This window comes from Knufia obscura (genome assembly GCF_036327395.1).
Source record: "Knufia obscura strain CCFEE 5817 isolate CBS 148926 chromosome Unknown scaffold_10, whole genome shotgun sequence".
NCBI lineage: Eukaryota > Fungi > Ascomycota > Eurotiomycetes > Chaetothyriales > Trichomeriaceae > Knufia > Knufia obscura.
Window position 1 is genome coordinate 88,982 of NW_027042696.1, and position 16,930 is coordinate 105,911.

Genomic DNA, 16,930 nt, shown 5'->3' on the forward strand with positions numbered 1-16,930 from the left:
GTAGGCTCAGTCAGCCTGTGTTGACAATCTGAAATACTGTTTCTGTCATCGTATGTGGATGTTAACCTCAGTCAAATATCAAAGAACGAGCCAGGACTCTGCTGAACCTGAGACAGGTTCAGAGGCTTCGTATGAACATGACAAGCAGTAGAAAGATGTGAACGTCTATGGAACGATTGTTGAACATCCAAGATTCCTCCGAATCCACGTCCTGGCAACACAACAATGGTTGACGGCAGCACCGAATAAAATAAATTTAATGTCTTCAATTGTACTCACGGTTTCAGTCTCTTCCGAAGCAGGTGCCGGAGAGATCGACTGACTCCACCTTTGTTGGAGAGTCGTGACTTCCAGCAATTCCATCTTCAGCAGCCCATCACCCAAACCACGAGTTGCGCTGTGGTTGAGGAGGTAAGTCATTCAACCAGCTGACTGATACAGACCAGAGATGTATGACCAAAGATCGCTGCTCCAACAAGATGATTCACAAGTCGTGGCAGCAACAGAGGTTATCCAAGACCAAGGCCGATGTGGTCGTTGTCGGAGCTGGGCCAGTCGGACTACTTATAGCCCTTTGTTTAGGCAAGGCCGGAATCGACACTCTCGTCATTGAAGCTCATCATGAGTTACTCCCTACGACAAGAGCGGTAGTATACATGCCGGTCGTACTACCAGTGCTGAAAGCGCTAGGAATACTCGAAAAGGTGCTAGATGCGGCGTTCCTGAATAAAGATGGCGTTCGGTGGCGCGACATCGATGGCAGAGAATTGGCTCATTTGCCGTTAGGTGGAGATGGATCAGGTGAGGACGGCGGTGTCCTCCTCATAGGACAATGGAGGATGAACGAGCTGATCCTGGAAGAGCTCGATAAATATCCCTGTGTTGAGGTGCAGTTCGGGATGAGATGTGTTGGCATCGAGGATAAGCCAGAAAGCGAGCATGTAAGAATTATGACCCACAGCGGCTCGATGCTTGACGATGACACATTCCTCGAGGCGAAGTATATGGTCGCAACGGATGGTGCAAACAGCACTGTACGACGTATGATGTGTGTGCCGTTCGAAGGCTTCACGTTCCAGGAATTCAAGATGATCGGCACAGATGTTATATACGACTTCATTGCACAAGAAGGCTTCACGCCTCTGAACTTTGTTGTACATCCCAAAGACTGGGCAGTCATAGCATATACTGGTCAAGAGGAAGATGGACTCCCAATTGGTTCGGGAAAGCCTCAATGGCGCGTTGCATATGTGGAAGATCCCGATCTCCCTGCTTCCAAGGAAGATTATCTCAAACGGGCTGAAGAGCAAATCAAGAAGTATGTCACAAAGGGCGATGGCAAATTTCGAGTCATTCGAGCTGAGCCATACCTTATGCAACAGAGAGTAGCTGCTCAGCCGAGGAAAGGGCGAGTGGTACTAGCAGGGGATGCATTACATTCCAACAACCCCATCGGCGGATTGGGCTTGACTGGTGGCATACTCGATGCTTACTGCTACGGTAATGCTTTGACGAGAGTCTTGAAAGAAGCCGAGCACGACAACCTCCTTACTACCTGTGCTCTGGCCCGCCGAAATGCTTGGCGCGACGTCACGGACAAGCTCTCTCAAGACAACATGAAACGTTTGTATGCGGAAGACCCCAAGCTTGTGGCGCAGCGAGAAGAGTTTTTCTGTAAGCTCAACGACGGGCAAGCCGGGAAGGATTTCGGAGCTGCAGTTGGAAAAGCTTTTGGCAAAATGATGCTCGAAGACTTCTCAAGACTTGCGATTTGACTCGAGCGCACCTGAGTGTGACTCGCGGGATTGGCAGGTGATATGCTATTTGTTCGAATTGAGCTGCAATCATCATTGCCTTCACGTCAAACTGAATGCAGGCAAAAGCTTTCGACGCTGCTTTCGGCATAACAGCATAGAACGTGCCCGACCACACGGCTGTTTCGTCCTGTTATTCTTTACAATCCTCCCTTCCCCAGTCCTCTATTGCACACCGCTATGGCTACGACAACTCTCTTAGGCCTTTCCCTTGGATTGCGACTAATTATCTACAGTACTTGTTTCGTTCTTTACAGGTGACACTTCATGCCACCTCCAGCCGCAAGAGGGGCATCGACACTCAAGACGAAGGTACAGACTGCGATGCTTCATACCCATGTGTCAGAACAAAGCAGCACACCTCTATCAGCCTACTGCTGGTCAACTGCCAAGTCGCCATGGAAGCGGAGCCTGTATTCCTCAAGAAAGCGACTTTCAACATCACCAGCTGTCCATGCAGGCATAACAGACTCTGCCGGCATATTGAGCTTCCCAAGGTCTACAACGTGGCAATGCAAGCGCGAGCCTTTCACATGGTCACTTCCTGCATGGAAGTCTTGTCGTACTTGACATATGACAATAGTTGCAAGCTGGCGCCATTGACAATCGAAGATCTGATGGCTACGCGCAGCACTCAACGCGTTCTCGAATGCACTAGTCATCTCACCGATCGAGTTCACTACGCTGTCTCGATGGCTGGCTGGGTGTACAATGATCAATACCCGCACCAACGCGTTTACATCATCGATGCCGATATAAAGAAGCAGGCCGTGGAGGTGTTTGCAGAAGAAGACGATGATATCCAGTAGGTGAAGAGACGAATCCTTGGAGCGGGACACGTCACAAGGTTGTTCAAGAAGAAGGACCTCATCATCACGGTCTATGAACCAGGGATACAGGGAAATCCAGAGTCGACGATAGCCGCTGACAGATCCCAGCTATCGTGTCTGAAGTGAAAGCGTTGAAGCATTATGAATTCGAGGAGGGCTTGATGGTGGACTCTTGACGGTCGAGAAATAAGCATATGCAGACCTTTGGCTGGGGCATCTAAAACAATCCGACGGTTGGTCGTTCCTGCGGGCAATCTCGCGTGTTAGCTGTCGCAGTGAAACTCACAATGGCACGCCTTCACGCATGTTATGAACGTATCGGCAGTATGCTCAACCTTTTCTCCATTCGTCGTTGGAAAGCTAACAGCACATCCTATTCACGATCTCAAGTCGACCGTCGACCATCGATACCTAGATACGCCTCTTCTATCCGAGGACGCTGTGGTCGCCCGAAGCACGCAGCTTCGACACTCAATTCGAACAATGCAAACACTGGTGTTCAGGTACGTGGGACTTGACGCTGCAAAGCTGTCCGAGGACGACGGCCGGACCTCATACTGAAGCTCGAGTAGATTTCTAACAACGCACCAGGAATCATTAGGATATGTACATTGGTATCAAAAGCGGACCGAGCAAGTCTCATATCAAGCGGTCCGCCACAGGCCAGCGCCATATGCTGTTTCTTGCTGTATCAAAAGCACTCACATTACAGGTACTCATCGAATGATGAGCCTGAATGCTTACCCTCGGCGCATTCCTAAGCAGAAATGCAAGCTGAAGCTCTTCGTTTGAACGTTTCTGACCACAGCATGCCCAGCGATACGGATAGCATGATGGCAAAAGCTTGATCGTTTACCCCAGGTACGTCTCTTGCGCCTTGGTGCTGTGCGCACGTAAGGCTGATATGCTTCTGTGACCCTCGCATCGAGGCAGCATATACAGTACTTGGTCGAGTGTTGGTATTTTAGTTAGCGGAAAGTCTGATTTTCGCCAGACCTTCCATACAATTTATGCTCACAGCTAACTAAAATACCAGCACTTGACCAAGTACATAGGATGCTCTGCGAGCCACGGCTGCCCGCTCGCTGGTTGAATCGTGGTCTAGACTCTCCTGTCAACCCAACCTTATCCGACCCGGAGCACGTTAAGGGGCTTCAATGATCAGCCAATTCTGCTTCGTCAGTCGATGAGACCAAACGATCCCCCGGCCAGGCCGGATAATTGTTGATAGATGTCTGAACCTCCCTATGGTGACTCGTACATGTTCGAATCGAGCAGCGAGCTTTCCGAGGTGCCGCAGATCTCGTTTGGCGTGCTTCGGCTGATAAGCATGCATGCATATGAAGCTAGGGGCATTCTCAGCGCCCTCTTCTACCAACAAGTACCTCGACACGCACCGCTCTGACCTTCCCGATGAAGGTATCGGGCCACAGCCTGGCAGACGAGATCCAGGCACTTGACATGGTAGTAACATCACATATCCGGTCAAAACACGAAGTCGCAGCTGACCCCATGGAGAAGTCGCCCCATAGCGATCTTTCACCAATCAGATATCATGCCAAGCCGCCGCTATGCCTTGCCCCTGACAAGCTTCGGCATGCTTCTGCTCCAGCCAGCTTAATATGCTTAGCCGAAGACTCTCTTGCATATTCGGCGCTTTAAGTACTGGTAACTGCATACAAGGCTGCGCTGATCGTCTTCACTGTCACATCCGCGCCACATCCTGCTTGATCGTTCAGCCGTATACCTACCACAATCCTGCTCTTCGTTCTGCCGGCCACGGTGTATTTCCACACGCCGGGATGTGGCCCCACGTGGCTCATGCATCGGTCACCTTGGCAAGCCTGATTTCAGTCCTGAGACACCTGACGTTTCCCAGCTACCCATTCCGTAGCATGAAATCTCCTGATTAAGCAGTCGGATGGTATGGGAAAGTTCAGCCTATCGGTTTTCGTTCCACCGGGTGAAAGACGGTGAAATTCGGGCTCGGATTGTCTCCATGTGCTCTCCTAGGGGGAGGGTGAAAAATCAAACGGGAGATTGCTTTGAAAAGGCAATTAATAAGTAGCATGAGCACGCCAGAGACCCAGAAGAACATGAAGCCATATATCATTGCTCTGTCGTTACCACATCTCATCAAGCATCATGTCCCAGAGGAAGCTCAGATGATCGTGCTATCCACCATCCATCTGACATTGTACCCATCAAGACTTCTCCTGATGCGCATAACTAACCTCCTCAACAGAATCAGTATCCGCCTTCGCCATCACAACCTCAATCGGCACAGCACTATGTTTCCTCGGTCCATGCACAGCACTCGCCACACTCGAATACACCCTAACAGCATCCTTGTTCTCGCCATCACCCGGTAACCCAGCGTCACAAACAGGGAAACCACCCCTCTCGAACCGCATCCGCACGTAAGGCGTCAATCCCACAAATCGCACCTCGACGTCCTTACCGGCGTACTTCTTCAGCTCATTCATGAGATCTCGGAGGTGGCGCAGGGCGGTGTAATCGAAGTGATTGACCTTGACGAAATCAAGAATGAGTAGTCTGATCGGTGGAAGCGCGGAGATATCGTGGATGTGCGCCTTCTTCCTCAGACGGGCGAGGTGTTTCTCTGCAACGACGGACCAGTTGCGCTCTGCTTCTGCGCCGTTGACGGAGCTGTATGCGGGTGCGTGGTGAGTACGAATGACGTCGAGGATTGCAGTCTTGTTCGCGAATGAGTTGGCGAAGAAGAACGAGTCATTGAATCTGAAGATGCGGACGTCGGCTGGCGTGTTCTGGGGGACGCCACGGGATTCATCGATTAGCTTCTCGAGTTCAGACTGGTTCTCGGATGAGACTGTCTTGACGCGTGCAAATGTCTGGCGCATCATGCAGTAGACGATGTTGAAGCCAACTGCGACCGCGAGACCGATCTCGTTTGAGACGAAGAGGGAGACCCAGAGTGCGAGCATGGCGGAGATGAAGTCCGCCAGGGATGTCTTCCAATAGCTGTAGAATGTAGAAGGTGCGGAGATCAGAGGCCACACGGCGCAGATGATGATCGCTGCAAGTGTGGCTTTCGGGATCCAGTAGAGTGTGCCGACGAGCTCGTAGATGGAGATGAGGACTACTGCCATCGTGACAAAGCCTGATAGGGGAGATTTGACCTTGCAGGCAGAGTTGACGGCAGTTCGGGACATTGCTCCGCCGACACCCATGGAGTGGAAGAACGAGTTGAAGAAGTTTGCAACGCCGAAGTAGGCGAGCTCTTGACTCTGATCGGTCTCGTAGTTGTTTCGGACTCCAAATGCACGGGCAATACCAGTGTGCTCCACTGCTGCACCGATGAAGAGAGCAATGCTGCGGCTGGCGACTTTTCCGATCAAATCTGTCTTTGGGAATCGTGGATGCTCGATACCATTGGCTTTGACTGCTGCAACTTCGAATAAGAAGTTGTCCTTGTCAGGACCGAGAGGTTTGTTGACAGCATAGCTGACTCCGGTAAACAGGACAAGGCAGAGGAAAGCTCTGGTGATAGACAAGAGCCACACGACCTTGTACTTTTCGGACCACCGTTTCCCGGCATGTTCCAGGATTGTCAAGAATAAGATACCGGTGAAGCCGACTGCGCATGCATAGCCATTTGCTTCTGGCAGCTTAGAGAAGATGTCGTGGATTGAGTGAGCGGTTCCGTCTCTGACGTCGTTCTCCCCGAGGAGAGAGTCCATCTGGTTTAGGATAATCGTGATTGCCACTGCCGAGATGAAACCGCTCAAGATAGGTAGAGACACGTATTCCAGGAGAAAACCAAGTTTCAAGAATCCAATAGCCATGCCATAGACACCCATCAGGCATGCCATCGCCGAAGCGATCTCTGATGGCGTGTAATCGCCGGACAATGCATCAACTGCGTGTGAAGTCAGAAGTCCGATAAGGGACGTTGGACCGGTGGAGAGATCTAGTGACGCTGTTAGTAATCAAGCCACAGATCTTGGTATTTTGGTGACCCACCTTTTGTTGTGCCCATGAATGCGTATAATCCAGGTGGAAACCAACTTGACATGAGTCCATATTCGACAGGTATCTTTGCAATTTTTGCATAGGAAAGACCCTGTGGAATGAGCATCAATCCCACTGTCAACCCAGCGATCACATCGTTGATGAGCCACCGGTAATTGTATCTTGGAAGCCAGCCAATGATGGGTAGCTTGTCGACGGCATAATGAGCAGAAGCTGTTGGTAGAGCTCGTGCACCCTTAGCAGTGAGGCGAATTGCTGAATTCCAGGTATAGTCGTTCCTGGTATCGCTGACGGCGTTGCTGAGATAATTCATGATGACCCGAATGCCAGCGTTGTTCTGAGCGTTAACAGCCAACGATGACCTTGCTGTGAAGACTTGCAGGCAAAGTCTCCTGAGATGAAAGAAAGAAGACGGTAAGTACTTTGGTTGTGGCAAGTTCGGCTGCTTTGTAACGGGACGAGAGCAGGGCACTCTCCAAAGCCCATGCCGCTTACTGCAGGCATTAAGCCAAACCATAACTAACCTGCATCTCGAGTATGCATGCCAAGTAAATTCAGCGACAAGCTCGACGAAGAGTTGCTTGACTAGCCCAGGACTGGCATGCCTGAGCCAGTACGATGCTGATTCGCCAACGTCCGATTGCACGTTTCCGCAATCTAACCACCCTAGACCGGAAGGCAGTTCACAGGCAGGGGTTCCCCGCATTCTGGCTGGATACTATTGACCCCACGGCAAAACGATCGTCCTGGCCTATGTACCAGTCCAACGGCTTCACGGCACGCAGATCATCGATATCCATATATTTGAGCTGAACCGCCTCGTTGAGCCGTGCTCATAGACTCGCTGTCGCCGTTTGTGCGAGTAGACTGAGACACGTTCATCGTGGAGTGAGTTTCTACCATTGGCCTCATAAAACGAAGTCAACGAGTAATCTTGGAATGCCGAGGGATTGCAAACTTTATGCTTGGCTGGAAGGCGTTCTCCCAGGGTTTGCATGACCGGTACATGGGTTGTCGGATGAAAGAATAAGCATGTTGGTCGAGATTTGGATTGGTACTGTATCACATGCAACATGCCTGATGTAGCTTGATATTAGAACGCACAAATGCAGTCAACAGTCGATTCGTGGCCTGGTTTTGGACTCTTGAATTGAGCTGTAATTGTCGCTGCCAGTGGTTCAGTCATGTTGACGTCCAACCCTTTGTCTGAAGAACACGCACATTTGGTAGTACAGTTCTTCGACGATGAGGAATTGCGATAGACGATCTTTGCAGTTTCTGGGCATCAGTATAGCTTTTGCAGGGTCGCGTCGGTCAGGGACCGGACACCAAACCTTTCGCAGTGGCAATATCAGGGTCGTTATTGTCGGAGGCAGGCGTCTAGCTATTGGTGCTAGGTTTTCGACTTGCTTAGGGCCATGCATCGTGTGGAATTGCCAAGGAGGTGAGTTGGGTCTGATCTGGCGAACACGAGACTTATCGGATCTGGAGCCTTCGAGACCTTGGTTTCCTGCTTTTGCTGAGACTGATATTTGGACCATACCCTCTGGATGCTCCGCCTGAGTTGCGCAAAACTCCAATCCTGAGGCAATCTTTGAAATGGCCAGAAAGACACGATCAATAGGAGACTGTATTACGCGCTTGCGGGTATCTGCAAACTTCAACACTGTGTATGCACAGCTTGCTGAAGGATGCGGTTGGCGGGGTCGAAACATGAGCCTGGTTCGTTGTCTCGGCTTAGGAACTGTAGGCTGTAGCGTGGGCTCTTTACGCAGCACTCATCCGTTTTGCTCCGCATGGTGCGTGGGTAGTCCGTAGACAGTATAATCGAAAGCCGCAATGCTTGTAATGCACTTCATGCCACAGAGGCCTTTGAGGCATCAAGGACAACGCTCGATATGCCAAATGGTAGGCAGAAGCGTAGCCTCATCGCAAATCTTGCCATAGATAGCAGCTATGGTGCTTCAGCGTTTCACCAGGCGTGTTCGGTGTCTTATTCGTTTAGCCGATTCTCGATGATGTAGTTGTCATTGATGACATGTCCCCAGTGGCATTGCTGGGCTTCTCGGACCAAGACATAAGATCAAGTAGTTGCGGCACTGCTTTGTGTAATACATGATTCTCGAAGGTCACCGCAATCGTGAGGCCCCTCGCCGACACTAGACGATACTGTTGAAGCTTGGGGCTTTAGAGGCGGAACATCAACAAGACCCACCATATGCGTGCCCGGAGTACTCCCCATAACTTCGTCAAGAGCCATGGCTAGAAGATACCAATGGCAATGCCGAGCCCGTGCCAGATACTATGCCTCGATTCAAAGTCGGTCGTCTTCGTCGTTCCAGAACATGCACGTGGCAATTGGTGACAATTTCCAGGCTCATCGATATTCTGGTGAAAGGAGTCATACTGCCGACATCCCAACGACAACGTATTGACGTCCTTGACAGAACCCAAATCTCCTTTCGAGGATACGTGTCAGAGATCAGACGTAAGGACTTCGTACTCGATTCATTGGTCGCTGCTTCGGGAGTTCGTCCTCATTTATGTGAGAGGTGCCGGAGTCGTTCATGTGGATGTGGGGGATACTGGTCTGCAACAGTGAAGAAGTCTTCGTCGAGATTCGAGCGAGGATAGGAGAGCCGCTTGCTGTATCTTTGTCGGATTGTCCATACTCAGGAGGTAAGAGGCAGAACCAATTGGACATCAACCAGTGACCACCTGTTAACTCAAGCACGACCACCCTGCGATGCCGAAGACAGCTACCAATTGCGTGTCGTGGCATTGCTCATGTCAAGGGAGCTGCTTGCAACGTGCGAGGACGATGCATGACCTATTGCTCAGCAGCCTCTGTTGTCGGAGCATATGAGGCCAAACGTCTCGGTCAATGATCAGATAGACGTCTGGTGACAGCTTAGAGGTCATATCACCGATGATATTGATCGTGTCTACTGTAACGATGATAACCCGGGAGGAAGTACTTGTTCAGCTGGGAGAAAAGCACGCGACGGCCGGCAGCTACGGTGAAGCAGCAGGACCGACCCTTCCCAGGCGCCGGTAGGCGGAACCGTAGCTGCTAGGCCGAGCTCGGCGAAAGTCCGACATCGATGTTCATTATAGCGTCTTTGACCTGATCGATGCGCACCCCTACTTCGCGCACTTTTTAATTTATTTTACGTAGTAGTCGCTACGAACAGTGGTGCTGTAGAGTAGCAGCGTTATCATCACTGTGACTGCGTAGAAAAGGAAGCTGGTATCATTGCACTCTAAAGTAGATCGTACCCGCTAAGCCTAATTTCGTTACTGTTACTGGCCAACCATAAAGTGCGTGGAAAACTAGGGGGACGCGTTGACTGAGTCAAAGACGTTAACACCGACATCTCAGCTATCCTCACGACACCATCAAGAAGCCTTGACAGGCTTCAGCGGCTCAAAGTGGTCTCGTACATCACGTGAGATCCTTCAATGACAGCCCATGTCGAAGCCTTCAAACAGGGCATGGTCATCCGCTCCTGCCGCATTCGTGTTCAGGTAGAAGGCTTTGATTCGGGACAAATCTTCTACCTTCGAAGTGTGCATAACACTCATTCCGACAGCTCTTGGCCAGCTAGATTGGAAACTAGCCTCACACATACCCAGATACGTCCAATGCTTAGAGAATATGGCCCACAGACAAAGGCAGGGCGCGTTAGCGAGGGACTGGGTGGCTCCTCCAGCGGTGGAGACTAGTACTAAAGAGGGATAGTCTCCATTTCAAAACCTGCCTGCCTCGAATGATGCGGCCGTGAGCTGCGAGAACAGCAGCGATGCTGAGCAATGGAGCTCGTCTTTGCACACAAGGCGCCCTATGTTTCAGTATCATGAAAGGTATAAAGTACCTCTGTCCCTCCATGTTACCATGCCTCTCCAGCAGGCACAACACCACAAGCCAAGCATAATCCTCATCAGTCTACCCCTTTTTTCTCTTCAAAGCCTCAATAATCACACACAACCCAACAAGCAAGCACCATGGCATCCTCCTCAGACAAGACCCCATCCCTCCCCGTCACCAAAATCATGATCCTCGGCGCAACAGGCAACGTAGGCAGCGCAATCCTAACCGCCTTCCAATCCCACAACACCCACAACCCGCACCACCCCTTCCACATCACAGTCCTAACACGTACCACCTCCCACGCCAAAACAGCCGCTCAACTCCCACCATCCAGCAACCTCCAAGTCCTAGCCATAGACACCTACACCAACACCCCAACCCTCACCACCCTCCTGCAACAGCACAACATCGAAGTCCTAATCTCCACGATCGCCACCTTCTCCACAAACGACCAAGAACACCTCATCTCCGCCTGTGTCGCCAGCGGCACCGTAACCCGCTTCTTCCCCAGCGAATTCGGCCTCGACACCTCCGACCGCGGCAAAGTGGAGACATACCTCCCCTTCGCGATCCTAAAGCAGGAGAACGTGGACTTACTCCGGCGGGCGTCGCTCTCCACAAACGGCAAATTAACCTGGACCGCAATCATCACAGGCGCCTTCTTCGACTGGGCACTCACGATCCCTGGCCTCTTCGCAATGCACATCCCCGACATGACGGCCGGCGTCATCGACGGCGGAGACATCAAATACGAGGCTACGAACATGGCTCAAATCGGTCGTGCGGTCGTCGCGTGTCTGACTTCCCAGTCTCGCTTCGATGAGACAGCGAACCAATACGTCAATATCAACAGCTTCACCACGACGCAGAACGAGGTCATCGCTCTGATCGAGAAGTATACCGGCCGCAGTATGACGCGGAGCCCGATCTCCGCGAAGGAGCTTAGTGAAAGTGCTTTGGCGACTATCGAGCGTGATGGGGGCATCGAGGCGTGCAGGGCGTATCAGCCGACGCCGGAGATGCCGTATGTGCCCGGGAGTACGGAGGGGATCATGGCTTGTCTTTTTGGGGGTGGGGCACTGGGTGGGATGAATCAGTATTCGATGCGTGAGAATGGGTTGTGGAATGATAGGTTGGGGCTGCCGAGGGAGGATATTGAGGAGACTGTTAAGAGTGCTGTTGAGAGGTTGGGGATGTTGAAGGCGTAGGCGACTGGGGAGGGATTTCGATTGCCATCGGGATCAGCTGTTGATTCGTCAGGACCTAGGTATTCATGCTGCGTGTGTCGATGATTGAATGTGGGGTTTCGGGCGGGTAAAAAGTAGAAGTCAGAATGCAAGACCTTGAGTCCGAGCAGACGCTGGACGCCACGAGTACTGGTGGCGACGATCGCCTGTGACCATGAACCTCGTTGGTCGCTTTCTGCACATCTGACTTGCTTGACTCCAATTTCGTCCTGTGAGTCCCAATGCCGTGAATGCTCACCTCCATCTACTACATTGCTCCAACGTCCGCAAGCCAACCCCCTTACAGCGGCTAGCCTAGTCAAGGACGTGACTCAGGTACGTTGTCGAGGCGTGTTCGAAGCGCTTGACCATCCTGCCATGTCGTCCGACTTATCGCTGCAGAGGAGAAAACTATCTAGATTCCTCTCGTCTCAGGTCTGGCGGTTACTGCTGGGCCATGCGTGAAGCGGAGGTCCGAGACAGGTTTTGCAGCTCTGGAGGACGCCAGTACGAAGCACTGGTGCGGAACACTACTTCGCTTGCCGTCGAGTAGCATGTCTGAGAGCTCTGTTGCTGTGGTTTGAACTATGCTCATCGGACAGTGCAGTTCATGCTTCAGGGTTTCTGAGGGCACCATCATCTCGCAGCCGCGTCCATTGAGAATGGACACCAATGGATGAGCCGATGTAATTGTTATCGAATTGCATGGGAGGACGCTGGTGGTGTGTGTTAACACAAGTTGCAACTGCCTGACTCGAAATACCTATCAGTTCCGAGCAATGGTGAGGACCCTGATGCCGCACTTGTTGGTCGAGACTTCGCATGACGCACTGTGTAGTTGAAGGTCTGAGCATCATCAACTCGCATAAATCTTAGCCTAGCCCAGAGTCTGCCCTTGGCGATTCTCCTGACACTTCTTCAAGCAGATCACTCGCATGTCGACTTTCTGGGCTCCTGTAGGCACATTAACCTTGCTTGCTGGAGTATATGCTCCCCGCGTTGTACCGACGTACTTCCCAGACTCAACCGGTAGCACTATCAGAACATGTTCAAGCGTAGGAATCGCGCTTGATACGGGCGTTCGTAACGCTTCAGGATCATCAGCTTACGAGATAATGGGGCACTCCCGAGATCAGACTTGGGTCTTTCCCATAGCTTTGCTAGGCGGCTTGATACTCAGCGAGTGCCGGTCACAGTGAAACGATACCGAGCTCGCACTGGTTCTGCGACGGACTCAGCACAAAAGGAAGGTGACTTGGCTGTTGCATGTCGAGCCTGTTCTGGGAGGTCGCCAGGTCAGGAAGCTGGGCCAGGTTCGTCGTTGCCAGCAGGAACAAGGTCCAGGTATTAGGCTAAGTTAGCAGTCATCTCTTAGCACTCGAACACACCACCGCCAAAGGCGACAGTCACACGTCGAAGGCTTTCGGATGTCCACGTCAGGCCTCGCAATCGATGGATATGCAATTGCTCGCAATCAATTTGGTCAAAACGAGATATATGTCATGAGGAGATCTCTACGGAGCTGCGTCCCAGAAGTATTTACTGCGCTAGCGTTAGCGTGGACTGTAATGACGGCGCTGTATCAAAGCTCTGGGCAACCCGAGCCTAAGATCATTTCCATTGGCCCCTATCACTGCTTGTAGATGTCTGAGATATAGCGCTGACTAGATGGTGATACTGCACGATACCAAGACCGGTCTGTAATCTAACCCTAATGCTCGTCATTAGAGTGCGGCTTCCTGCTAGCGCGGTAATTACTTTTGGGACACAGCTCCGTACCATCAGTAGTCTGGCTCACCTGAACTCCGCCCAGTCGCTGAGCGGTGGTCAATGGTCGTTCTCATACTACACCCGGTGTTCTTGTGATGGAAGTTGCATTTGTCGACAATGAGCGTGCCCTTGATACGGAATACTAAGAGCTTCCGAGAAATGTTACAGTCTCAAAAGTTGTGCCGTTCATGGAAAAAGGGATGCACCGGCGCAAGCTAGGCCGAGATTGGCTTAGCCGCGGTCATGCGGTGCCCCTGAAACACTTCGACTCAAAAAATCAAAAATGAGCATATCTTCACCAATTCTCAACCAAACCTGCTCGAACCACCTCCATTCGAAGCGCAAAAAGAGTCTTGGTCATTACGAGGGTCGAACTCGCGACCTTGGCGTTATTAGCACCACGCTCTAACCAACTGAGCTAAACGACTTTGCGCATATGTTAGTTTTGCTGGTTGGACCGTGAGAGTTGTTTAGAGAAGCTTACCCGTTTGCAGATGTGGAATCGGTGTTCTGATTTGTGGTCGAAAATGCTGTCAGTAAAATATATATCCCAACTGCTGAGTTCTGGGCCGAGCTGCAGATTTCGTCCGAGGTAACATCGTGCGGCGAAGTGGGTCGACCTCGACCGACATGCAGCGCTAAACACCGGGCGAAAACACAGCAGAACAGAGTACTTGACACCCTTAGGCTTGTGAGGCTCAACTATCCCCGGACTTGGGCGATCTGCCACCGGGAGATGAACGCTTTCATGCCCGGAAAGCATTTTCATACGGTGTGAGTAGCCTAACATTAGCTGGCTGGAACCAGGGCTTGCTTGCACTTTGGCAAAGCTGCTTTGAAGCGTCTCCCGGAGAACACCACTCACTCGCTCTTTCCATACTTACAGCCACTGTGACTGCCCTGTTGTTTCACCTACCAGCTCAACCAGTTTGCGAGGGAAGGCGATACGACTCCTTCGTATCCCTCGACAGCACAGCATCTGCCTAAGCGTGCAGTGACCGCAAGAATGCATGTCGTCTGTGAAAGCACGTGGACTCCACCGCACTAACCGAACTCAGACACGTTCAGTTCAGCAGGGGCAGTTCTTCAGGTACCCTCCAGCAGTGGAAGGCTGTCTCTTGAATCCGCTGGTGCTGCTGACGGCGTGTACGCTGTCGGTATACATGGTGAGTAGTTGGCAGGGCGTGCTAGGCAGCGGCGGGGCCGTGGTCCAACTCGAGTGTCTTCAGGATGGGGTTGTGGCGACAAGGACATTTTTATTCAGATTGGATTCTGGGAGAAGTGTACATATTGATTTCAGCAACGTGCCAATGTAAACATAAAGATGCCAGGTGGCTTCTGGAGCATCTCACAGCAATCATGTAACTTAGGTGTACATCGTAAATATCATTCCTCATACCTCGTGATGCTACCGCTGATGTCGCCCGCGAATATACAAGCCAAAGCAGTCCAGATAGCCACATACGCCATGACGAATTACCAACGTACCACGTGCACCCCGTTACTCCTTCTCAGACTACATGCAGCTTACGTGTTCCAATGTCCCCTCGGCATACCCGCCACACTCTGCCTATGCTGTCTTGAAGCACTAGTACTCGACTCACCCTGTGCCTCGGTACTCTCCTCCTCACCCTGGCGCCTCGTTCGGATTCTGAACCTCTCCCTTAACCGTGTCGTCAGACCACGCTGTTCCTCTTCGTGCTCCCGCTGCTCGGCAGTTGTCTCAGTGTTACCTTCAGCGCGATTCCGCATCTGCTGCCTGAAGCGCCTCAAGGCTGCGATGCGGTCTTCCCTAGTACCAGACGCGACGGAACGTAAGCCGGCAAACGCAGTGGTATCGCGCCTGCCAGCAGCGAGTGTATTTGCACGTCTATCGCGATCTGACCTGAACGCCAATGGCGGCGCCATGATGAAGCTGTCAAGTGCACTCGCTCGTCTACCTGTCGCATCAACGGTTGCCGTAGATCCTTGCCGTGCAGTTTCCACCTCCACCTGTTCCTGCTGTTCATTCTTTGGTCGCAAGTCAATCCTGCAAAGTGGACAGGTACCATTAACATTCAGCAACCACGGATCAACGCATTCTGGATGAAACTTGTGGTTGCAAGGAAGGACGCGCACTTCTTCGCCTTTGTTGAAGTCCTCAGTACAGATACTGCAGCCGAGTTGTCCTGCTTCATCTGTGCCGTCGGGATTAGTCGCATTCGTTGCTACTGCGCCGGTGGCGGTGACGTCCTTGCCTGCCTCGGTAAGTTCGGCTGTTGCTGATTTGCTGTTGTCTTGCTCTGTATTCGAGGCTGGTGGTGCCATCTCAATGTCCACCTCTTTGCTGTTCTCGGGCGTTTCACTCTTGTCCCCAAATTTTACGATTGGGATACCATCAAGAATAGCACGTCCAATACCTTTTGCTCTCGTCCTTCGTGGTCGTCCGACGATGTTAGAAGGACCATACCGTTCTGGATGACGGTGTGCACGGATAGCACCTGTAACAATGATAACGACGAAGAGCGCTGTGATGATTCCAGTGATAGTGTAGAGGATTATCATCGCCACAGCTGTAGTAGGTCCAGGTTGTGTCCGCGAGCCCGAGTAGGGTTGATTGCTGCTATTGCTGTCGTTCATGAATGATTGTCTGTCGGGTTCTATGATGGCCGACTTGCCACTAGACTCGTTCTTGATCTCGTTTGCTACTGTAGCAGCAAGGACAGGATCAAGTGTTGAGAATATACCATTGGCCATGTGAAACTGTCTCAGGTCTGACGCGTCACAATGGCTCGCTCTGGTACTGTAGAGGACTATCGAATTGCTCTGCTGGGCAGTTGCGACCATGCGAAATGTATCATCTGGACTAAGAACCCCAGTATAATCTTCTGGATCGCAGGAGAGGTAATTGATCGCATCGGAGGTGAAATCATTTGCATTAGTGTCGTCGACGTGGATCAATTGGCCTTCGATGTCAATGCCTAGGAAATTCTGCTGTGATATCTGACTGTACCAGCCCAGTGGGACGATACGGAATGGAGTGAAATCAGTGCCATTAATCCAGAAACGTGGGCTTGACTCGTATGGTGGGATCTCACTTGTATCATTGGAAGCAATCAAGGTCTGCGCTGAAACTGCTGTCGCCAGTGCCAGCGAAGCAGCTATCAGAGTCGTACATGAACGGAACAATCCCATTGTGCTCTCGTTGTTGGTGGGTATGCGGGTCGCCGCGGTGTGCTCGTGCACGATCCCGTGTATTGTACCTCTGAAGGATCTCTTTTACCCTGATATGGTGTTTTGGTGGACGAGCAACCACTCAAGGTGTCGTCAATTGGAAGAAAGTGACGCGAGAGGTGCGGTGGGAAACACGAAAGGTGGCGAGGCGCAGCCGTGTCAAGAACTGTTGTTTCGTGCTTGATCGTTCCT

General features: G+C 51.6%; 4 protein-coding genes and 1 non-coding gene across 5 annotated transcripts; 2 read left to right on the top strand and 3 right to left on the bottom strand.

The window, feature by feature from the left end:
- Positions 1 to 479: 479 nt before the first annotated feature.
- PMZ80_007855 (uncharacterized protein) lies at positions 480 to 1,775 on the top strand (the record flags this gene model as incomplete). The annotated part of the gene is made up of 1 exon (XM_064876261.1): positions 480 to 1,775. The coding sequence occupies one exon, from the start codon at positions 480 to 482 to the stop codon at positions 1,773 to 1,775; it is 1,296 nt and encodes a 431-aa protein (XP_064727568.1).
- A 3,073-nt stretch (positions 1,776 to 4,848) lies between these two features.
- On the bottom strand, positions 4,849 to 6,971 carry PMZ80_007856 (uncharacterized protein; the record flags this gene model as incomplete). Its single annotated transcript, XM_064876262.1, has 2 exons — positions 4,849 to 6,596; positions 6,650 to 6,971. The coding sequence occupies 2 exons, from the start codon at positions 6,969 to 6,971 to the stop codon at positions 4,849 to 4,851; spliced, it is 2,070 nt and encodes a 689-aa protein (XP_064727569.1).
- A 3,692-nt stretch (positions 6,972 to 10,663) lies between these two features.
- Positions 10,664 to 11,737, top strand: PMZ80_007857 (uncharacterized protein; the record flags this gene model as incomplete). The annotated part of the gene is made up of 1 exon (XM_064876263.1): positions 10,664 to 11,737. One exon carries the CDS (start codon positions 10,664 to 10,666, stop codon positions 11,735 to 11,737), a length of 1,074 nt encoding a protein of 357 aa, XP_064727570.1.
- Positions 11,738 to 13,879: 2,142 nt separating this feature from the next.
- On the bottom strand, positions 13,880 to 13,953 carry PMZ80_007858. The gene has a single exon. It is a non-coding gene; the product is annotated as a tRNA-Ile (tRNA).
- A 1,099-nt stretch (positions 13,954 to 15,052) lies between these two features.
- On the bottom strand, positions 15,053 to 16,699 carry PMZ80_007859 (uncharacterized protein; the record flags this gene model as incomplete). The annotated part of the gene is made up of 1 exon (XM_064876264.1): positions 15,053 to 16,699. One exon carries the CDS (start codon positions 16,697 to 16,699, stop codon positions 15,053 to 15,055), a length of 1,647 nt encoding a protein of 548 aa, XP_064727571.1.
- Positions 16,700 to 16,930: the final 231 nt, after the last annotated feature.